The 20,045-nt window shown below is 49.4% G+C and overlaps 1 protein-coding gene across 5 annotated transcripts in view; it reads right to left on the bottom strand.

The window, feature by feature from the left end:
* Window positions 1-3,920: 3,920 nt before the first annotated feature.
* SGSM2 (small G protein signaling modulator 2) overlaps window positions 3,921-20,045 on the bottom strand; it is a 40,145-nt gene continuing 24,020 nt past the window's right edge. For 2 of the 5 annotated variants that reach the window (XM_027698725.1, XM_027698726.1), the window contains exons 11-24: window positions 19,796-19,925; window positions 18,310-18,444; window positions 15,314-15,464; window positions 14,703-14,767; window positions 14,152-14,297; window positions 13,608-13,736; window positions 11,022-11,204; window positions 10,270-10,659; window positions 9,483-9,607; window positions 8,588-8,670; window positions 8,053-8,162; window positions 7,481-7,577; window positions 6,536-6,703; window positions 3,921-5,265 (exon numbers count right to left, since the gene is read on the bottom strand). In XM_027698725.1, the coding sequence (XP_027554526.1) occupies window positions 5,177-5,265; window positions 6,536-6,703; window positions 7,481-7,577; window positions 8,053-8,162; window positions 8,588-8,670; window positions 9,483-9,607; window positions 10,270-10,659; window positions 11,022-11,204; window positions 13,608-13,736; window positions 14,152-14,297; window positions 14,703-14,767; window positions 15,314-15,464; window positions 18,310-18,444; window positions 19,796-19,925 (2,001 nt within the window). In that variant the 3' untranslated portion in view covers window positions 3,921-5,176. The remainder of the gene's footprint in view (window positions 5,266-6,535; window positions 6,704-7,480; window positions 7,578-8,052; window positions 8,163-8,587; window positions 8,671-9,482; window positions 9,608-10,269; window positions 10,660-11,021; window positions 11,205-13,607; window positions 13,737-14,151; window positions 14,298-14,702; window positions 14,768-15,313; window positions 15,465-18,309; window positions 18,445-19,795; window positions 19,926-20,045) is intronic. The other 3 variants (XM_027698728.1, XM_027698729.1, XM_027698727.1) reach the window with 2 other exon arrangements.

Genomic DNA, 20,045 nt, shown 5'->3' with positions numbered 1-20,045 from the left:
TGGCATTTGTTTCTCTCTGAACGGTTATTATCTTGATTCTAAAAGCTGTTGGGATGAGGAGAGGAAAAAGTTCATACTTATGGCCTGGTTTCCATTCCTTGTTACCATTTTGGATAGATTAAAATGGTTTATATCACTGTCTTTAGGTTATTTCCTTCCTGAGTCAAACATCAGTTATTAGAAGGAAAATACTCTGTGGATAGAGTCAGTCATGGCTTCTTTCTGTCCCAGTTATACAGAACTTCATAATCCAAATGTGAACTATTAAAATACCAGCCCCAGCCCAGCACTGGGTGGGCACAGTCTTAGCAAAGGTTGTGTTTGGCTTTTCCCACACCAGCTCACTCCTCACCCAGGGCTGCTGAACAGCAAAGGAAGGCCCTGCTCGTGTCCATCCTGTGCCAGCAGCACAGGGACAGGGCTGTTCTGGGCTGGGGTTTGCTGGCAACTGGCCATGGGATGCTGTTGTGCTCCTCACCAGGACTGCCTGGCTGGTCCTGCTGTAGCTGTGGATGAGGCCTGTTTTTCACCCCTTTCCTTGTGCTGTGAGTAGGAATTTGAGTGTGAAGGAGCCCAGGTGTGGGAGGCAGAGCCACCAGGGCTGGCTGGGGGTGGCGGCTCCCCTCTGTCAGGTCTTGCTGTCAGGGAAGTGTCCCAGCCCTTCTCTGTGCTGGGATTTTCCCTTGCTGGCAGGAATGTCTTCCCTACCACTGTGTTGCTGTGGCAGGCACAGGCTGTGCTGGTGCTGCTGCTGCTCCGGGCCGGCCACCGGGAATGCTCTGACCAGAGCCCGGCTGGACGCCAGCCCCAGGGCCAGTGAGATCCCAGTGTGCTGCCAGTGAGATCCCAGTGTGCTGCCAGCAGGACCCCAGTGGGATCCCAGTGTGCTGCCAGCGGGATCCCAGTGAGATCCCAGTGTGCTGCCAGCGGGATCCCAGTGTGCTGCCAGCAGGATCCCAGTGTGCTGCCAGCAGGATCCCGCTGCCAATGCCTTACAGATCTGCCTTAACAACCTGAGCCAAAAGTGTGGGGGGGCTTGACAGAGCGAGAAATCAGGGACTGACTGCACCATCCAAGGATTTATTGGTGTCTGGTCAGGCCCCCAGCCTGGGCATTGCTGGGTGAGGAGCCGTGGTGGGAGGGGGGCCCCTGCTCTGTCACTGCATGTGACCTCCCTCCCTGCTGGCTAAAGCGTTTATTTATTTATTTTCTCTTGCTCCCGCGTTAGGAATGTGTCACTGGAGCTGCTGATTGTGAGCCCAGTTGCTGCCATTGCTGGCCCAGAGCCCCGTCCCTCCCCTGCCCCTCACAGGAGCCCCAGTGTCGTGCTCACCTGGGCAGGTGCAGTCTGTGTTTACAGTGAGGACGTGTCACTGTGTTACCAATTTACTGACTGAATATTGACAAACTAGACTGTAAAGATTTTTATGTGTTTGGATACATCTGCTATGTGAAAAAGCAACTAATTTTGTACATATTGTATTTTTACTATTCAGCTGTACAATACTGGCTCTTCATGCTCCGGAATTTAGGTATCCAACATGAATGATATCCATGTAATAAGCACTTGCCTGAAATAAATATAAAACTAAAATAAACATGCACTGAAATCCGAAACAGGATTCTGCATTTGCCTCCCTGTGCTTTGCATGCGGATGCACACCTTGTTTGTAATTTCCCCAGAGCAAAGCCTTCCCTCCCTCCGGAGCCATCGCTGCCACTCCAGGTGTGTGTCACTGATCCATGGGGCTGCATCAGGCTGGGGGGAACCTGTAAAAACTTGGGAAGTTGTGCCCGGACACCTGCCCTTCTCCTGCTGAGCCAGGAGGACTCAGGCCCAGCTGGGGCCCATCCCAGCCCTGCCGTGGGGTCCCTGCAGAGCCGTGAACACCCGTTAGAGCAGCGTCGTGCCCGTGGCTGTCAGGTGAGGCTCCCCCATGCCAGGGGACTGTGCTGGGCACCCACCACCACAGTGGGACTGTGCTGGGCACCCACCACCACGGTGGGACTGTCCCAGCCCCGTGGGCAGCCGGGCCCTGGTTGGGGTGTCCGTTCTCCGCAGTGGGTGGGGGATCTGCAGGGCCAGGGCTGGGCTCACTGTAACTGCTCTCTCCTGCAGGTGCCGAAGGTGGAGTCCCAGGTTTTCCCAGTCCCTTGTCTCCAGGACGTGGATGCGGTGCCTGGTCAGCCAGAGCAGGGCAAGTCAAACCCTCCCGGTGGCCCTGGGGGCAGCAGGTCAGGGGGTGGGTGCTGGGGCTGGGTTGGTCCCCCCGGGTGGGCTGAGCTGTGGGGCAGAGGGGCTGGGGAAGGGGTGGGACTAACACAGCTCTAAAAGCTGCTGAGACTTTGCAAAGGGAATGGTGGGGGACAGTAAGAAGGAAGAGTGTTCTGCAGACAGAAGCCAGCAGTGACCCCAGCTGTGGTGCCCGTGTCCCCTGCCCACCCCAGTCACATGCAGACGGGTGAAGGCAGAGGACACAAGGGGACTGGAAGATTATTTAGGCCAACAGGTCTTTGGATGCACTTCATAAAGGGCTGATCCTCGTTTATAGGGATAAATGCCTGATTAGCAGCTGTAAGGAGCAGTGGCTGAGGGATGGCTGCACCCACCCTGCATTTGTGGGGCTTTTTTTATACAGGAATGGGGAAACACTCCATTATTCCCTGGGGACCCACCTCCAGCAGAGCTATCCAGCCTAAAAAAGAAAAAAACCTGGAAAATTGCTGCAAAAACTGCCAGTAGCAGCAAAGCAGGCAGGTGAGACTGAGGAAGGGAAGAGGTTTGATGGGGGACTGGCAGTGATGGAGGATGTTCTCTCCTGGCAGCTCAGCTGGGTTCAGTGCAGCTGCAGCACCATCAGGCCTAAAACTGCAGGATGGAACATTTTAACACTTGCAGTAGGCCTGGTCCTGCCCCTGGGGTGCCTCAGGCATGGCTGGTGCTGGTGGGTGCTCTGTGTCACTTAAAGCTGCCCTTAAAGTCATCCAAGGGACCTCAGGAGTTCCCTTGGTGCTGACCTACTTGCTGCCTTTGGCACTACAGCCCCTGCAGCTCGTCAGAAATGTTAATTACATCTCTCCCTCTCTTCCCAGCCTTGTTCTTAGGACTCCCTGTGCTGAAATCACCTTGGGGGAGAGCAGTGCTTCCAAAGAGCTCCACCAGGATGCCTTGATGATAAGTATTTATTCATATGTTACATTTAAACATAAATAATTGAGCGATAAAGAGAATAGTCTGCTCCCAACAAAAATAAATAATACACAACATTGATAAAATCCAATCAAACAGAATGTTGTAACAAATACAGTGGAGTTTGCAGATTGGGTTTGTGTGAAACAGCTGTACAGAACATTCCCAACATACCAAAGGAAAATAGTGCAGTTTTATCTGTACATCCATCACTCCTCAGGCTCTGGGAGCTGGAGGTTTTCTCACTCTTAAAAAATACTATTTCAGTTTTCAGTTTAAGGGAGGCCTTGGCTACTGAGCTCAGCACTGGGGGTCCATTTTTTCCCTTTCCAGACCATTATTGACCATTTTCATTTTCAGGTCCAGCAGAGCACAAGGGTGCCCCCAGCCTGGGCAGCCACCAGAGCAGGGTTACTGGAGCAAATCCTTCCCATCCATATTTGAATCATCAAACAATAATTTTTAATCCGTTTTTGCTAAAATCTGATTTTTAAAAGCTCCTGTGAGCAGATATAAGTCATGTAAACTGAGCAACCTGGCCTGGAGAAGGTGTCCCTGCCCATGGCAGGGGGTTTGAGTGGGACCAGCCCCAACCCTGCCATGGAGAGCACAGAGTTGTTCATGGAAACACAGCTGTGGCACTGGCTGCTCTCAAGGATAGAAACAACAAACAAAAAAGCAGAAACACAAAAATTCAGATTCAAAGTCGTGGGTTTTTGTTTTTTTTTTCCAAAGGTTCTAATGGCAAAGGGGGGAACACCTTGGAATACTTGAAGTGCTTCAGCCAAGTCCCAAGTTCCGGGAGCAGGGTCACACACATCCATGGAACCTGCAGCAGGATCCTGCTCCCTCCCTCTGGCTGGCCAGGATACACCTTCCCTTGGCAACAACATGCACCTGGGGAGGGCAGGCAGAGCACAGGGGAGCTGTGCAGGGGGATGGAGAGCAGGCCCCACAGCCAGGAGGGACGGGCACGACCATCCAGGGCACACGGACAGTGGGAGCTCCACCCCAGCACGGGGCTGGCACAGCATCACAGCCCCTTCCCCTGGCAAGGGCTCATCCTGCCCATGGACACCAGTGCCTGGTTTGTGTTTGCAGGATCCCAGAGATTCCTCCCAGAAAGCTCTGCAGAGCAGGGAGGAAGAGGAGGAGGAGTGTGCAGTAAGTGATCTGGAGGAGGCTCTGCACCGTGGGAGCTGAATCCATGGCTCTGCACAGCACAGAGCAGGAGCTGCCAGCGTGAGCAGGGACCTGGCTGTGGGCTGAACCTGCTCACCTGAACAACAGGAGGCAGGTCCTGGCAGCTGGAAATGGTGGCAAGGTCAGTTTGCAGAGCAAAATGAGGGCAGGTCTGTGTGGGCCATGAAGACTGAGCAGTGTGAGCCAGTCAGTCAAGGCTGAACTGGTGTTTTAGCTAATGAGCTCCTCACTGCTCCCATGAACTGTGTTATTTAGTTTAAGGCCATTCTCCCAGCCAGGAATCTTATCAACTTTAATACAAACTCAAATGTTTTAGCAACATGAGCTCAGACACATTCTCTTCCATGTTCAAGGCAAAGTCCAGGACCCTGCTCCTCCCAGGACCCAATTCAACACCTGTGACACTGGATCCAGCCCTGCCTCCATGGAAGCTCCTGGCAGAGCACAAGACGTGCATCCAGGCTTTAAAGGTGCAGTAAGTCAAAATAAAAATGTTTCAGAATGTCAGATCCCCCTCTTAACATCACAGAGATGTACATAGGTGTCTTCTGGAGAGGGAAACAGAGAATGCAAAAAGATTTTGTCTAGAAATACAAAGTGAGTGTAACAAGGACTATCAAACACCAACCTCATCTGGTGAAGGGAAAGTTCTGGCTTTAAAAGTCTGTTACAAATCTCCTCGCTCTTTATTACATTACATGGAAGATGCAATTAAAACACCATTTGGAATTCCAGTGCAAGGAATGCTCCCTCTGATGGCTCACAGGGACAGCCTGGCCAGGGTCACTTGTTCTCAATCAGTGTCTGCACTTTGTAGACCAGGTCTCTGGCAATCCTCAGGATCTCTGCAGCGTCGTGGTGCTCGGCCATTTCTGCAACACACACACAGACACTGAGCTGGCAGCAGCACAACCTCCCTGCCCTGGCACTGACAGCAGTGTGGCATTAGCATTAATTAATTAGCATAATGAGAAACAACCACAAAGCATTGCAGGGGGTTGGGAGAGTTAAAGACAGAAGAAATGGAGGAATCCCTTGTGTTGCAGGTCCTGGCACCGAGATCTGATCCCTCCAGTGTCAGTTCTCTCCCTGCAGAAATCCCAGTGCCCCGTGTCCGGCCTGGGAGCTGAGGAACAGGGAGCTGAGGGATGTGCAGCTGCACTCAACAGGATCAGGGCTCCTCTCCAGGCAGGACTGTTGCTGGGGTGGCTGGGACTCAGATGATAAATGCAGGTCAGAAGGGCTGTGTGTCCCTGGAGCAGGGGCCGTGGTTCCACGTGCAGACACGGCCACTGTAGTGCTCAGAAAGCAGCTCTCAACAGCCCCAAATCCTCAGCTCCACCATAAACATTTCATTCAGCTTAAGGAACTACTGGGGGGGTTTGTTTGGGGGGGATTTTGAGGAAAGCTTTGGAATAAGAGTGGCTGAGGCAAAAACAAAACCAAATTTGGGGCTTCTGCAACAGATGGCTGAAAGCCACAGCACTGATAATATAGTAAATTACTGTGATTACACAATTGTTAACAAACCTCTTAAAAGGTTTAGAAACCCTAATAGGAAGCCCTGGTTTAGGACCAACTTCCATTCTCAGCCAGGAAGAGACCTTGCTCTGGCAGAACATTTCCTGCTCTGGCAGGGGATGGTGGCTGCTCCAGCAGGGAATCACCCATGGAAGTGGCTTGGGATGTTCTCCATGAACAGTTGTTCATATGGTCCAGCTTCAGCAGGGTCAAGCCCTGTGAACACAAACCACTCTGGCAAGCCTAAAACCTTGGAGAGACTTTACAAAAAAATGAAGCAACGTTTCAGCACCTCCTGTGAAGCCAAGGGCAAGGAGTCATCACAGCAAAACTCCTGAACAGAAACTGTGAAGTTTGTTTTGTGGTAAAAATCCCCTCTGCCACTGGAGAAGCGACCACCAGCCATGGCCCAGGGAGGTCTGAAAACCCTGGTGTCTGTGTGTGCCAGGGCAGAGCTTCAGGAAGCACAGGGACACTTGGGCTCCTCATTTACACAGAGGAGTGAGAGACTCAGAGCTTCAAATGAGCAGGGGCTTGTCACCACAGCAAGAATGCACCATGACAGTCTGAGGAAGGGAGAAGGAGCAAAGGCTTGTTATTTTTTATCAAAAGGGCTCTTACCATTAAAAAACTTGATGATATCAGTGAAGTCCATGTTGTTATCACGGATAATCTCTCGATAAACTTCCACAAGTGCTAAGGCAATGAAAAGGACAAAATGTTCTGAAGAGATGTGCTTTGCTGCCCAAATAACTTCCCACACTGTAAATACATCCTCGTACAACAATTCTGAATGGGAATAAACATTACAAGAGCATCTGATTATTCACACTGACCATGGCCCCCTGTCTCACCAATGTCTACAGGCCTTAGGCAGAGCAGACAGAACAGACCCTGAAGACTCCTCCTGCTCCTCTCCCCCCTCCTCCAGCCAACTCCTGTCACTTGTGCATGTAAGGCACAGAATTGGGTTAAAAGTACAAATCCCAAAGCCTGGAGGTGTGGTGGTGCAGAGCCAAGCCCAGAAAGGTGCCTGAACCCCAGTGACCATGTGAGAGCAGCCCAGGAGCTCTCTGGGGTTCCAGGCCAGGCTGCAGATGTGTACCCAGGCACATCTGGGCTGTGCAGCAGGGCTGTCAGCACTGACACTCTGCTGGAGGGTGCCTGTGCAGGATCATGGGATCCAAGGGTGCTCCCACAGGACACAGAGCACCTCACTCAGAGTACAGCAGCTCTTGAGCTACACCTGAGCTGCTCCTTTGCATCACAAGGATTAGACAGCAGGTATCAAAGCTTACAGAGCAGTGGGATCACCTTGGGATCACCTTGAGCAAACAGGCATTTGCACTGGGCAGAAACGTGGCTTTAATCACATCACCAGGAATTTTCAGCACCCCTTTCTAAGCCTGGACTCCATTCCAGTGCTGTTTCACCTCAGAGCTTTCCTGGCTACAAACTCCCCAGTGATCCCAGCTGTCCCTCACCACCCCGACAGACACTCACACCAAACCCCAGAGCTGTCACAGTTCTACACAACTCTAAATTACAGGCACAGAACATTATTACCTCTTTTAAAGTCAAGCAGGAACCAGCGATAGCAGAAGTAAAAGTGAGTGTAATCTCCATTTTGGTGCATCAATTCAAAAAGCTCTGAGTCCAGAATCTGGAATGGAAAACATCAGCTGTCAGGATCTGCTCTGAAAGCAGCCAAGGTCAGAGGTGCTGGAGTCTGGTTAAAACTCCTGCCCTGCTCCTCATGCCCTGCTCTGTGGTCAGAAGAGCTGCTGGCACAGACACAGCCTGTTCTGAGTGTGCCTGGGCAGGGCTGGGGTGAGGAGTCCCTGCTGTGCACAGATGGGGTCACAAAGTCAATCCTCACCAGCACTTTAAAGGTCCAAGCAGCAACATGAAGATCCTGCAGATTTTCAACAAATGCCAGACTTTCATCTCCCCCTCCCCACTTCTGCTCCCTGGCTGTGACTCTGCAAACCCATTTACCACAACTCTCCTCCTCCCCAGCTCTGAAGCCCCAGATGGAATCCCAGTCACTGGAGCTCCTGCCCTTCACGGGGGCATCAGGTGAGTCCTGAGCCTCTGCCACAGCCTCGTCCTCTTCCAAAACCAACCAAAGCACCCACCTGGATCAGGGAACGCATGTTGGCAAAGTGTGTGTCCATAGCACCTCCATTGGGGAAGTTCTGGCTCATCCTCTTCATCAGGTGGCTGAAGCAGCTGTAGGCCAGCTGATCTGCAGGGACAACACAGACACTCAGTGCTGCAGGAACCAAAATCACAAACTGCAGGGCCTGGGAAAAACAGGATCTTCCCCTTTGCTGTTCCCTAATCCCAGGATTTAGATGAAACAGAGGTTGGTACCTGACTCTGGACCATTTTTACCCATTACGTTTCAAAGAACCCAGCCTGCAGTTGACTTTTCAGCTTCAGCAACTGCCAGAACACAGCAATTTTACTATATTTAGTAATATTTAATCTGGCAGTCAGTAAGTGAACAGGGCAGCCCCGAGATACCAATGTCAGCCATCTCAACAACAGCCACAGGTGGAGAACAGAGAAAACAGCCCTGGTTAAGGCAGAAACTCCTTCTGAGACAGCATTTCTAAGGGAAGACCTCACTAAGGATACCAGCATGTCCCAAAGGAAAAGCTTTCCTACCATTGTCAAGGATGACCATCAAAGGAGCCAGAAGGTCACACATGCCTTGGACATAACCAACTTCCAGGTGCTCCCAGACATAGCTGTGGGAAGAAGAAATCCTGGCATTGAAGGATGACTCCATATGTGAGATCAAATCCCAAGGAGCTGCTGAACATGTGAGTCTCAGAACTCTCTGACAGCTCCCACCCCAGAGCATTTCACAGCCCTTTGCTGTTTGCTGCCTCGATAGAGAGGTCAACCCTCACACACACAGCTTGCATCTCAGTGGTCTGGGAAAAAACAGCTGACAAAAGCTCAACAGTCTATGGAAAAAGCCCAGATTTGTTAAAGGTACCTGGGCTTTTGCATTTTCTTTTCTTTTTTCCACTAAGTGGAATTTTGCTCTCTTTTCTGACTGCTGAAGTCTATGACACTTTCTGCTTTAAGGGTGTGTAGCTGAACCACCTTCACTGCAACTTTCTGTTGTTTCCAGCTGCTGTCAGTGGTCAGACAGTGGTTTGACTTTGGCTGGATTTGTAGAGCTGGGCTTTCTGTCTACTTACACACATCCATTAGCACTGTGTGTACCTGGGCACAGTCACTGTCACCTTCACAGCACACCCTCAGAGCAGGGATGTATTTTCCTGATCAGGAGAAACCCAAACCTCTTAGGACATTCAGAGGATAGTTCTCTAAAACAGGGGGTGCCTCTGGTGAGAATCTTCTCAAGCTTGCACTCCAGACTTGGACCTGTGCTCTGAGCTGCCATCCTGCAGCTCCTCCTTCTTACAAGTTCTTTTAAGTTCATTAGTGAGAATTTTTGTAGACTGTTATTTGTGTATTATTATAGTTTACAGATTAGTTTATGGATTGTGACACAAATGTGAAAGTGTGGGGTTTACAAGTTCATTACCTGCACATGACATTTCGGAGCTTCTCCAGGTTCTCAGCAGTAAAATACCAGTAATTCCGGTCACACCTCTGGACATCTTTATCAATCCTGTGCAAATTTAAGGCAACAGTGTCCAATAACTCTATCTAGAAAAGAGAAGTTTCAGTTAGATCTGCTGAGTTTAGAGCACTCCCAGGACTTTGTGCAGATTTGCTCTGAGAATCACCAAACCAAAACCAGTACAATTACACTCTGGGCAGATGAGGACATGGAAATACTCGATTACTGTCAAAAATGCCAAGTAAAACACATTTGTTTCCAGTGAAAAATGTGCCAAGCCTGTCCTACTTCCAGATGGTTATATCCAGCTAAATAACTTCAGCAGGGAGAGGCAAAGACTGAGCTGCTAATCTGTTGACTGCAACAGTAATAGAGGTGGTGGCATCTTGAATATAGATTTAAGTTGTGGTTCAGTTTGATTAGATGTGGGGTTTAGCTTGAATTAAATGACACTGGAATCTTACAAGCAGTGTGTTGTCCACACCCCCAGCCCCTGGAAAATTTTAATTGCTAGAAATGTACCACTTGTTTGTCTTGCCCTCCCACTTAAAAAATGACAAATTTTTCTTGCTGTCTTATTTCAAATCTAGATGAAAAGATTTGGATGCAAAAACCCTCAGTTATCATCCCACCAGCTGTAGTTCTAGTTGGGCATTGTCTCTCATTAAATCCTATCTGAAAAAGTACAAGTCTCTGCTAAAAAAGCAATTCTGTGCAGAGAGATGTTGGTACTGCAGCCGTGACTTACTGTGTAGGATGCAGCGCAGACAGAAGCCACATCCATTAAGTAATCCACCTGGGAACACAGCTGCTCTTCTGAGGCAGAGTCCTGAGACTGCAGCACCACTGCCTTGGCTCTCTGCACACGGGGTGTGCCGGGGTCAGTCCTCCCCACCTCAGCACTGCCTTCTTCTTCAGCCCCCTCCTCGAAGGAGCCGCTCTGCCCGTCGTCGATGCTGGACAGGATGCCCGAGGCCACCGAGTAGTTCCTGGAGGAGTTCCTGGAGGAGGGGAGCCCTGAGTCGGGTGAGTCAAACTCCACGGCCGCGGGCGCCGTGTCGGGCGGCACCGCCGGGAACGGGGGCTCCTCCTGCCCTTTGGGCTCCACCGAGTCCGTTTCATCCACAGATATGAACACCTGGGACACGCAAAACCAAAAACATGCTTTCATTTCAGAGTAGCCATGGTTTCCTCTGTGCTGGGTTTGACTGAGGGACCTGCAAGGGAGGGACCTGTGGAGCTAATCCTCTGTGAGAGAGGATCTCCCTAAGAGAGTGAACCTGAAAGCCCCTTAGGCAGGTCCTGCTTAAGAACAGCTACAGACTTCCCAAAATTCCAACCTGGCCTTCACTCTATCCTAGAGGCACTAGAGCTCCAACCTCTGCACAGGACCCAGGCTGACGGAGCTGTGCTAACCTCCATCTCTGCTTCCCGGGGCTGTACCTCTGCCAATGCCCAGAGCTGCCCACACCAGGTGGTGAGTGGGCAGGGAGCACCTACATCGTTGCTGATGGTGGAGTCCCTGTGGATGAGCCTCTGGACGTGGCTGTCGATGCTGCTGCCCGAGGAGAACTTGGCCAGCGTGGCTGAGTGCGACTCCTTCTCTCGCTGCTTCACGACCACCTCGCAGGCCTTCCACTCTGCCATCACCCTCTGGTACTGCAGAGCGATGTCTGCGTCCACCTGCAGGCACACAGACACCTCCTGAGGGGCTGCTCCCATGGAGGGGAGGGATCAGCACCGGGAGGAAGCCAGGAGGGAGAGGTCTAAGGCAAGCACTGCACTGTGCATGGCCAGACCCACCCGCGCTGGTCCCACAGCAATAAAACAGATCTTTGCTTTCAGTGGCTTTCTCTGTTGAAAGACAGACACAGAAACCCCCCTAGAGCTATTAAGGGACATGCAGTAATTTCATTACTCTGTCACTTGTCAAGAGCTGAAGAGAAACCACAATTGTGAGCTGGCTGCAGGCTCTGGACTCGGCTGGCTGAGCTGCTGCCCGAGTGCTCATGCTAAGAGCTGCAGGCTATTTGTCACTTGAGGTAGCTGTCGAGTCATAAATCATAAAATACAACAGTTAGTGGAGGGCTGGAGAACAGCCATGTCTGGGAGCACCCCAGATACTGATGGACAACTGCAAAAATACCATCAGAAGGCAAAGCTGATAAATCACCTGCAGTGACTCCAGTTAAGGACACGAGGAGTTCCCTGTACATGCGGGTGTTATGACTGTTTCCATGTCATTCATTTAACAGACTCTTACATTCAGTGTAAGCTTCAGTCCCCACAGCCCCTTCCTTTGAGGAGTCAGTTATTGCTGTTGTTCACTACTGGTGTTGAGTAGCTCCTTAGAATTCCAGGTAAGTTTGGAGCATCCCTGTGTTAGTATGGTACAAACGCAGGGAGGAAAATCTTCTATAGCAGCCTGAATTCTGCAGATCAGATCTTTTGTATCCTGCATCATCTCTATGAATTTACTGTAATTCCTGTCGTACAAACAGGCTCCATTATTTATGTCTTCTTGCCAAATCTGCTGTGTTCCAGCTGTACACATGCCCTTTGGAGATGGAGTTATATCCTTGAGATATGGTTTCACATCTCCCACTCTGCATCTGAGCCCTTTTTTCAGTTCTCACGAGCCAGGGCAGCCAGCAGGGCTCACTCACTGCCCTCTGTGGTTTCTGGGGTACTGCATCTTCTTCTGATGCTGGGGGCATGGAAGGGCAGGAATTTGCTCAGCAGAACAGTACTGATGTACCCACTGCAGCCAGAAAATCTGTATAAACATCTGCAAAGATGACTGGATTCAGGGAGGAGAGTCTGGACTGTGACCCAGTTTGAACAGTGAAGGGGTATCATTTCTCCATCTGTGTTCAGAACTGGTTTATAAAGATTAGTGGGAGGAAAACAACTCAAATTGCCATAGCAATGTTTAGCAAGAAGAGAGCTGTTTATAAAGTGGCCCCTGTTTGCAAGACAGCTGATCAGCCCATGGCAAGGCTCGAGGTCAGGCTGCCCTTCTGCTCTGGAGGTGCTCACAGGATATAAACTATCCCTTGGCATATAAAGTACTTGGGAGTTAGCAAATGCCAAATGTTTTGATATATAAACTACTCCTTATCAATTTAATCCAGAACAGAATAAGCTACTGCATGAGTGCTACCTCCCTGGTAATAACACTAACTGAAAAGCAGATTAATGTGTTAATTATATTCCAGGGCAAACCTCATTACTGTTCCATCCAGTTCAGCCAACATTTGGGTGATGTCAGGGCAAAGCAATGTTTTACCAACACACAGTCCAGCCCTTCCCCACAGGCCTGGGTCCTGCTGCAGTCCTGTGGCTCTGCAGGGGAGCACAAGTGACAGCACTCAGCAAAGGAGAAAGGTGCTGCTGCTATGAACAGATCAGCAAAGGGAGATGGTGTAACTGAGAGGGGGGCAAATTGGGGTTTCATTAGTGGAAACGATGCACTTCAGGCCAGGTTTCAGATGGCAGAACAAGGCTGTGACATAACCTGGGCAGTTATTCATGGCCAGTGTTTGCAGCAGCATGGCAGATGTTAAAAACAAGAGTGTGCCATCTGAAGTCACACCGTGTGTTTTACAGGGGCACATATTTAAGTCTAACAAAAGCATAATGAACTTACAAACCAAACCTTCTTCTGGGAGTTTTTGGTCTCTGGACAGTAACTCCAGAGGGTCCATCTGGGCTGTTTCCAGCTCCAGCAGAAGTCCACATATGCATGTGCAGTAACTCAGCTAACACACCATATAAAAGAGAGGTGAGTCAAGTTCCTGTCCAAATGTCATTGTCTCCCCATTTTCTAAGTGACAGATTTGTGAATGTGCTCAGGACAAGTGCAGAGCTGAATGCAGGCTCCCTGACTTCAGGAAAGAACTCCCATCTAGTGACTCTCAGACATAACAACATGGTATCACAATCCCTCTGCTAACACGGGTTACATATGTTCTCAGTAGCATTTTTCCCTTGGGAATATTTAACAGTAATAAAGACCAACCCTATTCAGAAAACAAAACCTACTCTCTGCAAAGGTGATTCCCATTCCCGGGAAGCTGTGCTTACCTGGTCCATCTCTTTCTTGGCCATCCCGAATTTGTAGTGACCCAACAGGAACGGCCACACTTCCTTCCGAATCTCGTGCTGGACCCCACCATAGTAAACTCTCCTCAGTAATTCCAGTTCCTTGTAGTTCTACAGCAGCCAGGAGAAAGAGGTGTTGAAGGCAATATATCTGTAGTTTCCTCAGGCACACTTAAAGACACTTCACACCAAGTACACAGACAGTGAAATACAGGCAGGGCACTGGACAGATTTTGCAGCTTGATTCAAGCCTTTAGGGCCTTAGCTCAAATCCAGTGAAATATCCCATGAAAATAATCTAACTTGGAATAGACTGGAGTCATCATGAGATCAGTTGCTTTGAAGTTAATTCATATCTTTGCCATCATGGGAGAAGCAAAGCAGAGAAGAGATTTTAGGAATCGACTCATTCTTAGCAGACAGAGAAGTGGTCCCGTGGAGGCCAGAAAACACCTCCAGTATTTCTTGGGGCCCATTCCAAGTGCCTCCATGCCCGGGGCAGCCATAAAGGTGTGGTGTCACTGACCTTCTTGTCCTTCTGGTACTTGCTCCAGACCTCCTTGGTGAGGCCCCCGTGGGCACTGCAGGGCCGGTCCGGGGGGACGATGTCGTGGTTCACCAGGGCCGAGAGGTGCGTCCGCACCGTCGACAGGTGCCGGCAGTGGGCCAGCCCTGGGGGAAGGTTCATCCATGAGCATCACCCGTGAGCAGTGCCCAGCCCCTGGGACATTAAACCTGCCACCAACACCCTGTGTGAACTGAACTCTGCATGGTGCCACAGCGAGGAGTTACAACAGAGCCGAAGGTTAAACAGATCTTACACAGACCAGGAAAATCCAAGGAGCCCGTTATGCTGCCGTGGCAAACTACATCCTGTCTGCACATCACCCACTGCCATCTGCAGAACCCACAGGATACTGGCATTGTGAAGCTGTGACACTGGAGCCACATCCACCCTACTGCCCAGAGCTTTTCTGACTCACAGCAATGAAGCTGGGGTGGGACTGCTTTCCAAACCAAACATCCCATGTTGTTCAGATAAGCATAAAGATACCGGATATAAGAAGCTTCACTCACATCCATAAAAGGCTCTGGAAATGATCTGCCTCTTCATGCTTTCACACAACATCTTTAGAGGAGTTCTGTGGAGAGGCATCAACAGGACAATGGCAGGTTGTGAGGAGAGAGAGCATCAGGAATTTCAGGCTGATCCCTATGTCCTACACACAGCAATTCTTTCTCTGCACCAAGATTTATTTAGTTAAAGGACACAATAATAACAAATTCCACTTTTTAAAGCATTTTCCCCACCAACATTTTGGCCCCAAACAGATTCCCCTGGCACATGCAGCCACTGCTGCAGGTACACTGTAAAGGTCCAAGTCAAATGAGGTGAACTGTTGTCCTTCACTGTAATTGTTAATGACTTGTCACAGATGATGCTTCCAGAGCTGAAGCATGTTACACTAGACAAAAGAACTAGATGCAATTTTTCTATCAAAATGCAACTGGAGAGTAGATTAATAGGTTAGTTCTATAAATTAAATGTATTGCTTCTAAGTCCATCTTTTTGTGTTAGAAACTACTTGAAAACTGTTACTCTGGTGCTGCAACCACTAAAACCTTCCTGCTTTTACCTGTGGCATGCACACAGTGCCCCGGGAAAGCTCTCTGCACAGCTTGCTCACCGGTCGTGGATGCAGTTGCAGCAGCTGGGAATGTCGTAGGGAGAGCTGCCTGTGGAGCAGGACACACAGGAGGAGCCCTGGCTGCAGTGCTCCAGCTGCCACGAGAGCAGGTTTGCCCCAAAGCCTTGCATCTCTATCATCTCACCGCCGTCTGCAGAGAAACCAAACAAGACAGCAGCACATCAGCCTCTTCCCTCCTTTCCTCCTCTTCCTCCTGTGCATTCTGATGGGTCATGCTTTACTTCTCAGCAGGCTCTGAACCTTGACTCCAGAGACAGGAGAGCAGCATCCCCAGAGTCACTGCTCTGGGCACACCAGGACCTGCTGCATGCTGAGCAGGGGCCCTTCCCAGGAAGCCAAATCCCTTCACCATCTCCCCCTCTCTTGCCCATGCACATCCCAGTTCATGTTTCAAAAGAGAAAAGGGCTCTGCAGTGACAGCTGAACTGGTTCTTGTGTAATGCTATGGGAATGGTATTTATGGCCAGAAGAGATCATCCAGCCCAACCTTCTATTTCATTCAGGCCTCAGAATTTCATTTTGCAGTTCCTGGAATCAGCCATGGAACTGCTGGTCCAGCTGGAGTGAAAGTTGAAGCAATGAAAGAAATTAAGACAAACCAAGTCAGTTACTTTCAGAAGATGCTTCTTTCCCCCTCGGAACCAGATCCTATAAAATATTCAGCACAAAAGGACAGTTCCAGTCCTGCTAAAGTCCACACCAAGTTGATAAAAGGATACTCTGCAGGAATATGGGATCCAACAGTACAATGCAGCTTCCTGAGCTATCCCTGCTCCACCAAATCTCTTTGCCTTTTTAACCAGCTTCAAGAAGGCAACTCAGAAAATCAGCAGTTTCCTTCAGAAAGCTTGGCTTCAGTTCTTCAGCCTTTCCAGCTGCCATTTGAGCACGTGGGTATTTTGGTTTATAATAAATAACTGGCCTTTCAGCTCACCCATGATTAAAATTAAGGCAAATACCATGATTTATGTCATAAAGTGTGTCACTAAATTAACATTTATAAGCAAAATCCAGTCCCCTGGGCCGTGCTTTTCAAACAGACATTTATTGGGGGGGGGGGCAATTCCAAACCATCTCATGCATTTTAAATCAAGGTAGCACAAAGCATTTTAGGAGTGTCTATTAGAAAATGGGCAGAGGTGAGGAAGGAGTGGAGTAAAACCATTTGTTAACAGAAAAAGCACAGGCTCATGCGGAAGCAGTCACGTGTGTTCCATTACACAAAACAAAGTGTGATGCAAAAATGCTCTTCACCTTAATTCTTCAGGAAGGAGCTGAATGACCCAGTATTTATTGCAGCTTCTTATTGGGTTCAAATAAAAACCACTGGATAAACATTTTTAGATCATTTTTGCCTCCCCTCTACAGACAGGAAAAGTGGGTTTTTCAGTTTTAATTTTTTATTCTGTTTTTTTAGAGAAACAAGGAAAGAACCCCACAGAACCTAAAGATTCAGATGAAAGGTACCTGAATTAGTGAAGAATTAGAGTGAACAGCATCTTTTATTTAATTATAGTGGTGTTATCTGTAAATTCAGCTACATGCAAAAGTCGAGCATGTTGCAAAATGTCAAAGCAAATGGCTGCAAACCTGCTACAACAGTGTTGTCATTATGGAACGGGGCTGCTGGCCAGGCAGGCTAGTCCAGCAGACACAGCCCTAACTCTGCCACCCCTTCAACATTAAATAAGCAAAAGCAGACACCTGACAGCCACTCTAGTGGGATAACTTAAAATTTCCATCATCTGACTAAAGACTAAATTGTGTTCTTATGCTTTAGACCAGTTGGCCTCTTAAGGTGTATGTGGCAGAGTTAAATGTTCTTCCTTCCCATTATTGCCCTATGCAGGCATGATCAGTTAGGACACACTGAAACTTCCTAAAACAGCATCTTTTTTCAAGGGCAACACTATTTTCAGAGCTTCTTTCCATCCATGCTTTCCAAGAACTCTTTATTAACTTGGTCTGGGTTTTATCAGTTTCCAGGGGCTGCTCTCCTGGGATAAGTGTGTGGGCAGCCTAGAGGAATTTAGGAGGATCTCCTTGAACACCTGCTCATGCCTTGTCTAAGCAGAACTTCAGCACTGTACAGAGGTGCAGGGCAATCAGCACCTCCTGCAGTCAGTCCCACCAGTCCAGGGCCAGCATCACTGGAACCAAAATCACTGCTCCACGGTTTAAAGGTGTAAGAGAAAGCAAGGACTCCTCAGAATCCAGAACTACACTGCTGGATCCCAAATGCACACACTTCTTGAGAATACCAACTTAAATAATCTGTTAAGGATTGTTTTAGGAAAATAAATAGGTGACAGATTTGTGGAGGGTGGTGGAGAGTCTCACAGCTGATCCTCTGAAGCCCCTCCAGCCTATGGATGCAAGTGGAATGAAAGCACTGAGCCCAGAAAGGCACTGCACCTCCATACAACCCTCTCTGCACACCTCTGCTGGCTCTCAGAGCTGTCCAGAGTGTACCTGAACCACCCCTGGGCTGACACTGTCCCTCAGCACACTCCTGCCCTCTCCTGCCCACACAGGCACATCCATTCCTGGCCGTGCCCAGCACGTCACTGCTCCTGCTGCACTGGTTCTGCCCCAGTGCTGCAACCCAAGGCTGCCTCCCCACTCTGTGCATGGCCAGCCCCTGGAGGGAGAACACAGAGAGCTCTTACACTCCCTCCTCCTCTTAGGAGAACCTGCTCTAGTGTCCAGCCTTTATGGAAGTGGGGCAGGAAGCCTCTGGAAAGAGAGGGGGTTTGCCTGTTCAGCAGCACACACGTCAAAGGAGAGGGAAGATGCTGTTCCCACTCCCTCCAGGCTGTGAGCACATTCCCAGCCTCTCTGCACCATCCCCTCCATCTCCAGAGCTCACGGTGGACGTGAAACATTCTTCCCTGCAATAATGCCAACACTGTTGTATGCACCAGTGGAAGGAGCTGCAAGAGAGCTCTGGGACACAGGGGGAGGAGGATAAAAACCTTTCATCCTATTAGGAGCTGTGAGGTTCCGAGAGCAGATCATTGATAGCATTGCGTGTAGCTTATCTTCCTCCTCCTCATCATCGTCAACAGAGGTAGAGCGGCTGGCAGCTAAGTGGTGGTAGTTAATAGTTACTGCTCAAAGAAAATAGTGAAAGAGGAGCATAAGAAGAGAGAACTCGATTCTGTGGGAAAGCTCAAAAGGACATGGTCAGCAAAGACAAAGGACCTGAATCCTGCCCTCTTCTCGAGGGTACAAGCTCCTGTAAACAGGTATGAAAAATGAGTTTCTGACAGAAAAAAGCAGCTCCACCAAAGTCAGGGCAGCCTTTGAGCGTGCACAGGCTGTGAGAGCACACGTGGCACATCGTGGCAAGGGAGAAAGCTCCCGGTGCCTGCAGCAGCTGAGTGTGCTTTTCAGCAAAGCTCTGCAAGAGTTCTTGGCTCCAGCTAGCTCCTGTCCTTCACCCTGCCCTCGTGGACAGCAAACCTTGGCTCCCCAGCTCTGTCTGGTCCTGCAGACACACAGGACCCACAGCAGGGCCAGCCCCTCTGCCTGGCACCCACAGGTCTGTGCCCAGTGTGCCCCTGGACTCTGCAGTCCTCTCCATCCAGGCAAAGGCAGAACATGCTCTGCTGGTGTGTGCATGGACTTCTCTGTGCCAGCCCAGAAGCCCCAGCACAGCCTGGCCACCACTGTGCTCCAGTCCCCGGGGGGAGGAGGGTGCAGTGGAGATTCCTGCTTTTTCAGCTGCAGGAAGTCCCAACAGAAGCAGTAACTCCAAATCCCCTGTAAACTTTAGGGTCTGATCTTCTGGGGAAATTCTTGCTCCTTTGCCAAGGGGAATAAAACCAAATGTGCTGTTTGAGAACTAACTCAAATGCCTCCTTGCATGTAAGGAATTTGTATTCACTGATGACATGAGGTGGTTTGGTGCTTGGGAATTCATTAATTTCCTTGGAAGGGCCTTTATTTATCCATTGTTAAGTTCTTGCTTCTAAGCCAGGGAAACTTAGCCCAAGGGGTTCTTGGAGTACTTTAGGAGTTGAGTTTTACGGGTGTTTTTTCCTAATAACAACAATATAAGCAAGCAGTGTGGCCAGTAAAAATATCCTCACTTCGGGAGCAAAACTGCTCTTGGCTAGTCAAGCAATCTTTTTGGTTTTAGTTTGCAAGCCCAGGGGAGTATTTTGAAAACTTCCTCTGCAAAACACAGAGTAAATATAAATAAAATTCCCCACCTCGACTCCATTCCTAAGATAACAAGTCCCACTGCATTAAGGAAACCTAAGCTGTACCTGTTGATCACAATTATCTCCTCAGGGAAATTCTGTGATAGGGTTTCCCCCTCCACCCCTCCAAAAACCTGGTTTGTCTGTTACCTCCAGGTACTTCCCAGGATATTACTTCAAGGTTTTTATCAGATGTTTGGTTTGGGGGGTTTTTTTTTGTTTGTTTCAAACAAAGCTGAACAAAGGCACTCACTGTTGTCGTGTTTGTGGCCGGGGTAGATAATTCTGAACACGTAGTCTGTGGATGTGTCCTCAGCTGGCACCTCCTCCATGTCCACGGATTTATTGCTGTTCCGTTTCCGGAGCTTCGGAAACACCTTGCCCTGGAGAAAATAACAATTCCATGCATTCAGCTACCAGTGACTGACAGAGTACAACAAACTACTACTGCAGACCTTCAGCATTTTAAGTCTTCAAGCTTTCAATGATGGGAGGAGGTGAGG

This window comes from Neopelma chrysocephalum, unplaced genomic scaffold, assembly GCF_003984885.1.
Source record: "Neopelma chrysocephalum unplaced genomic scaffold, ASM398488v2 Primary Assembly neopelma1_132, whole genome shotgun sequence".
Classification (NCBI taxonomy): Eukaryota; Metazoa; Chordata; class Aves; order Passeriformes; family Pipridae; genus Neopelma; species Neopelma chrysocephalum.
The sequence above is the reverse complement of the archived record's forward strand: the minus strand, read 5'-3'. Positions and strand labels throughout refer to the sequence as shown.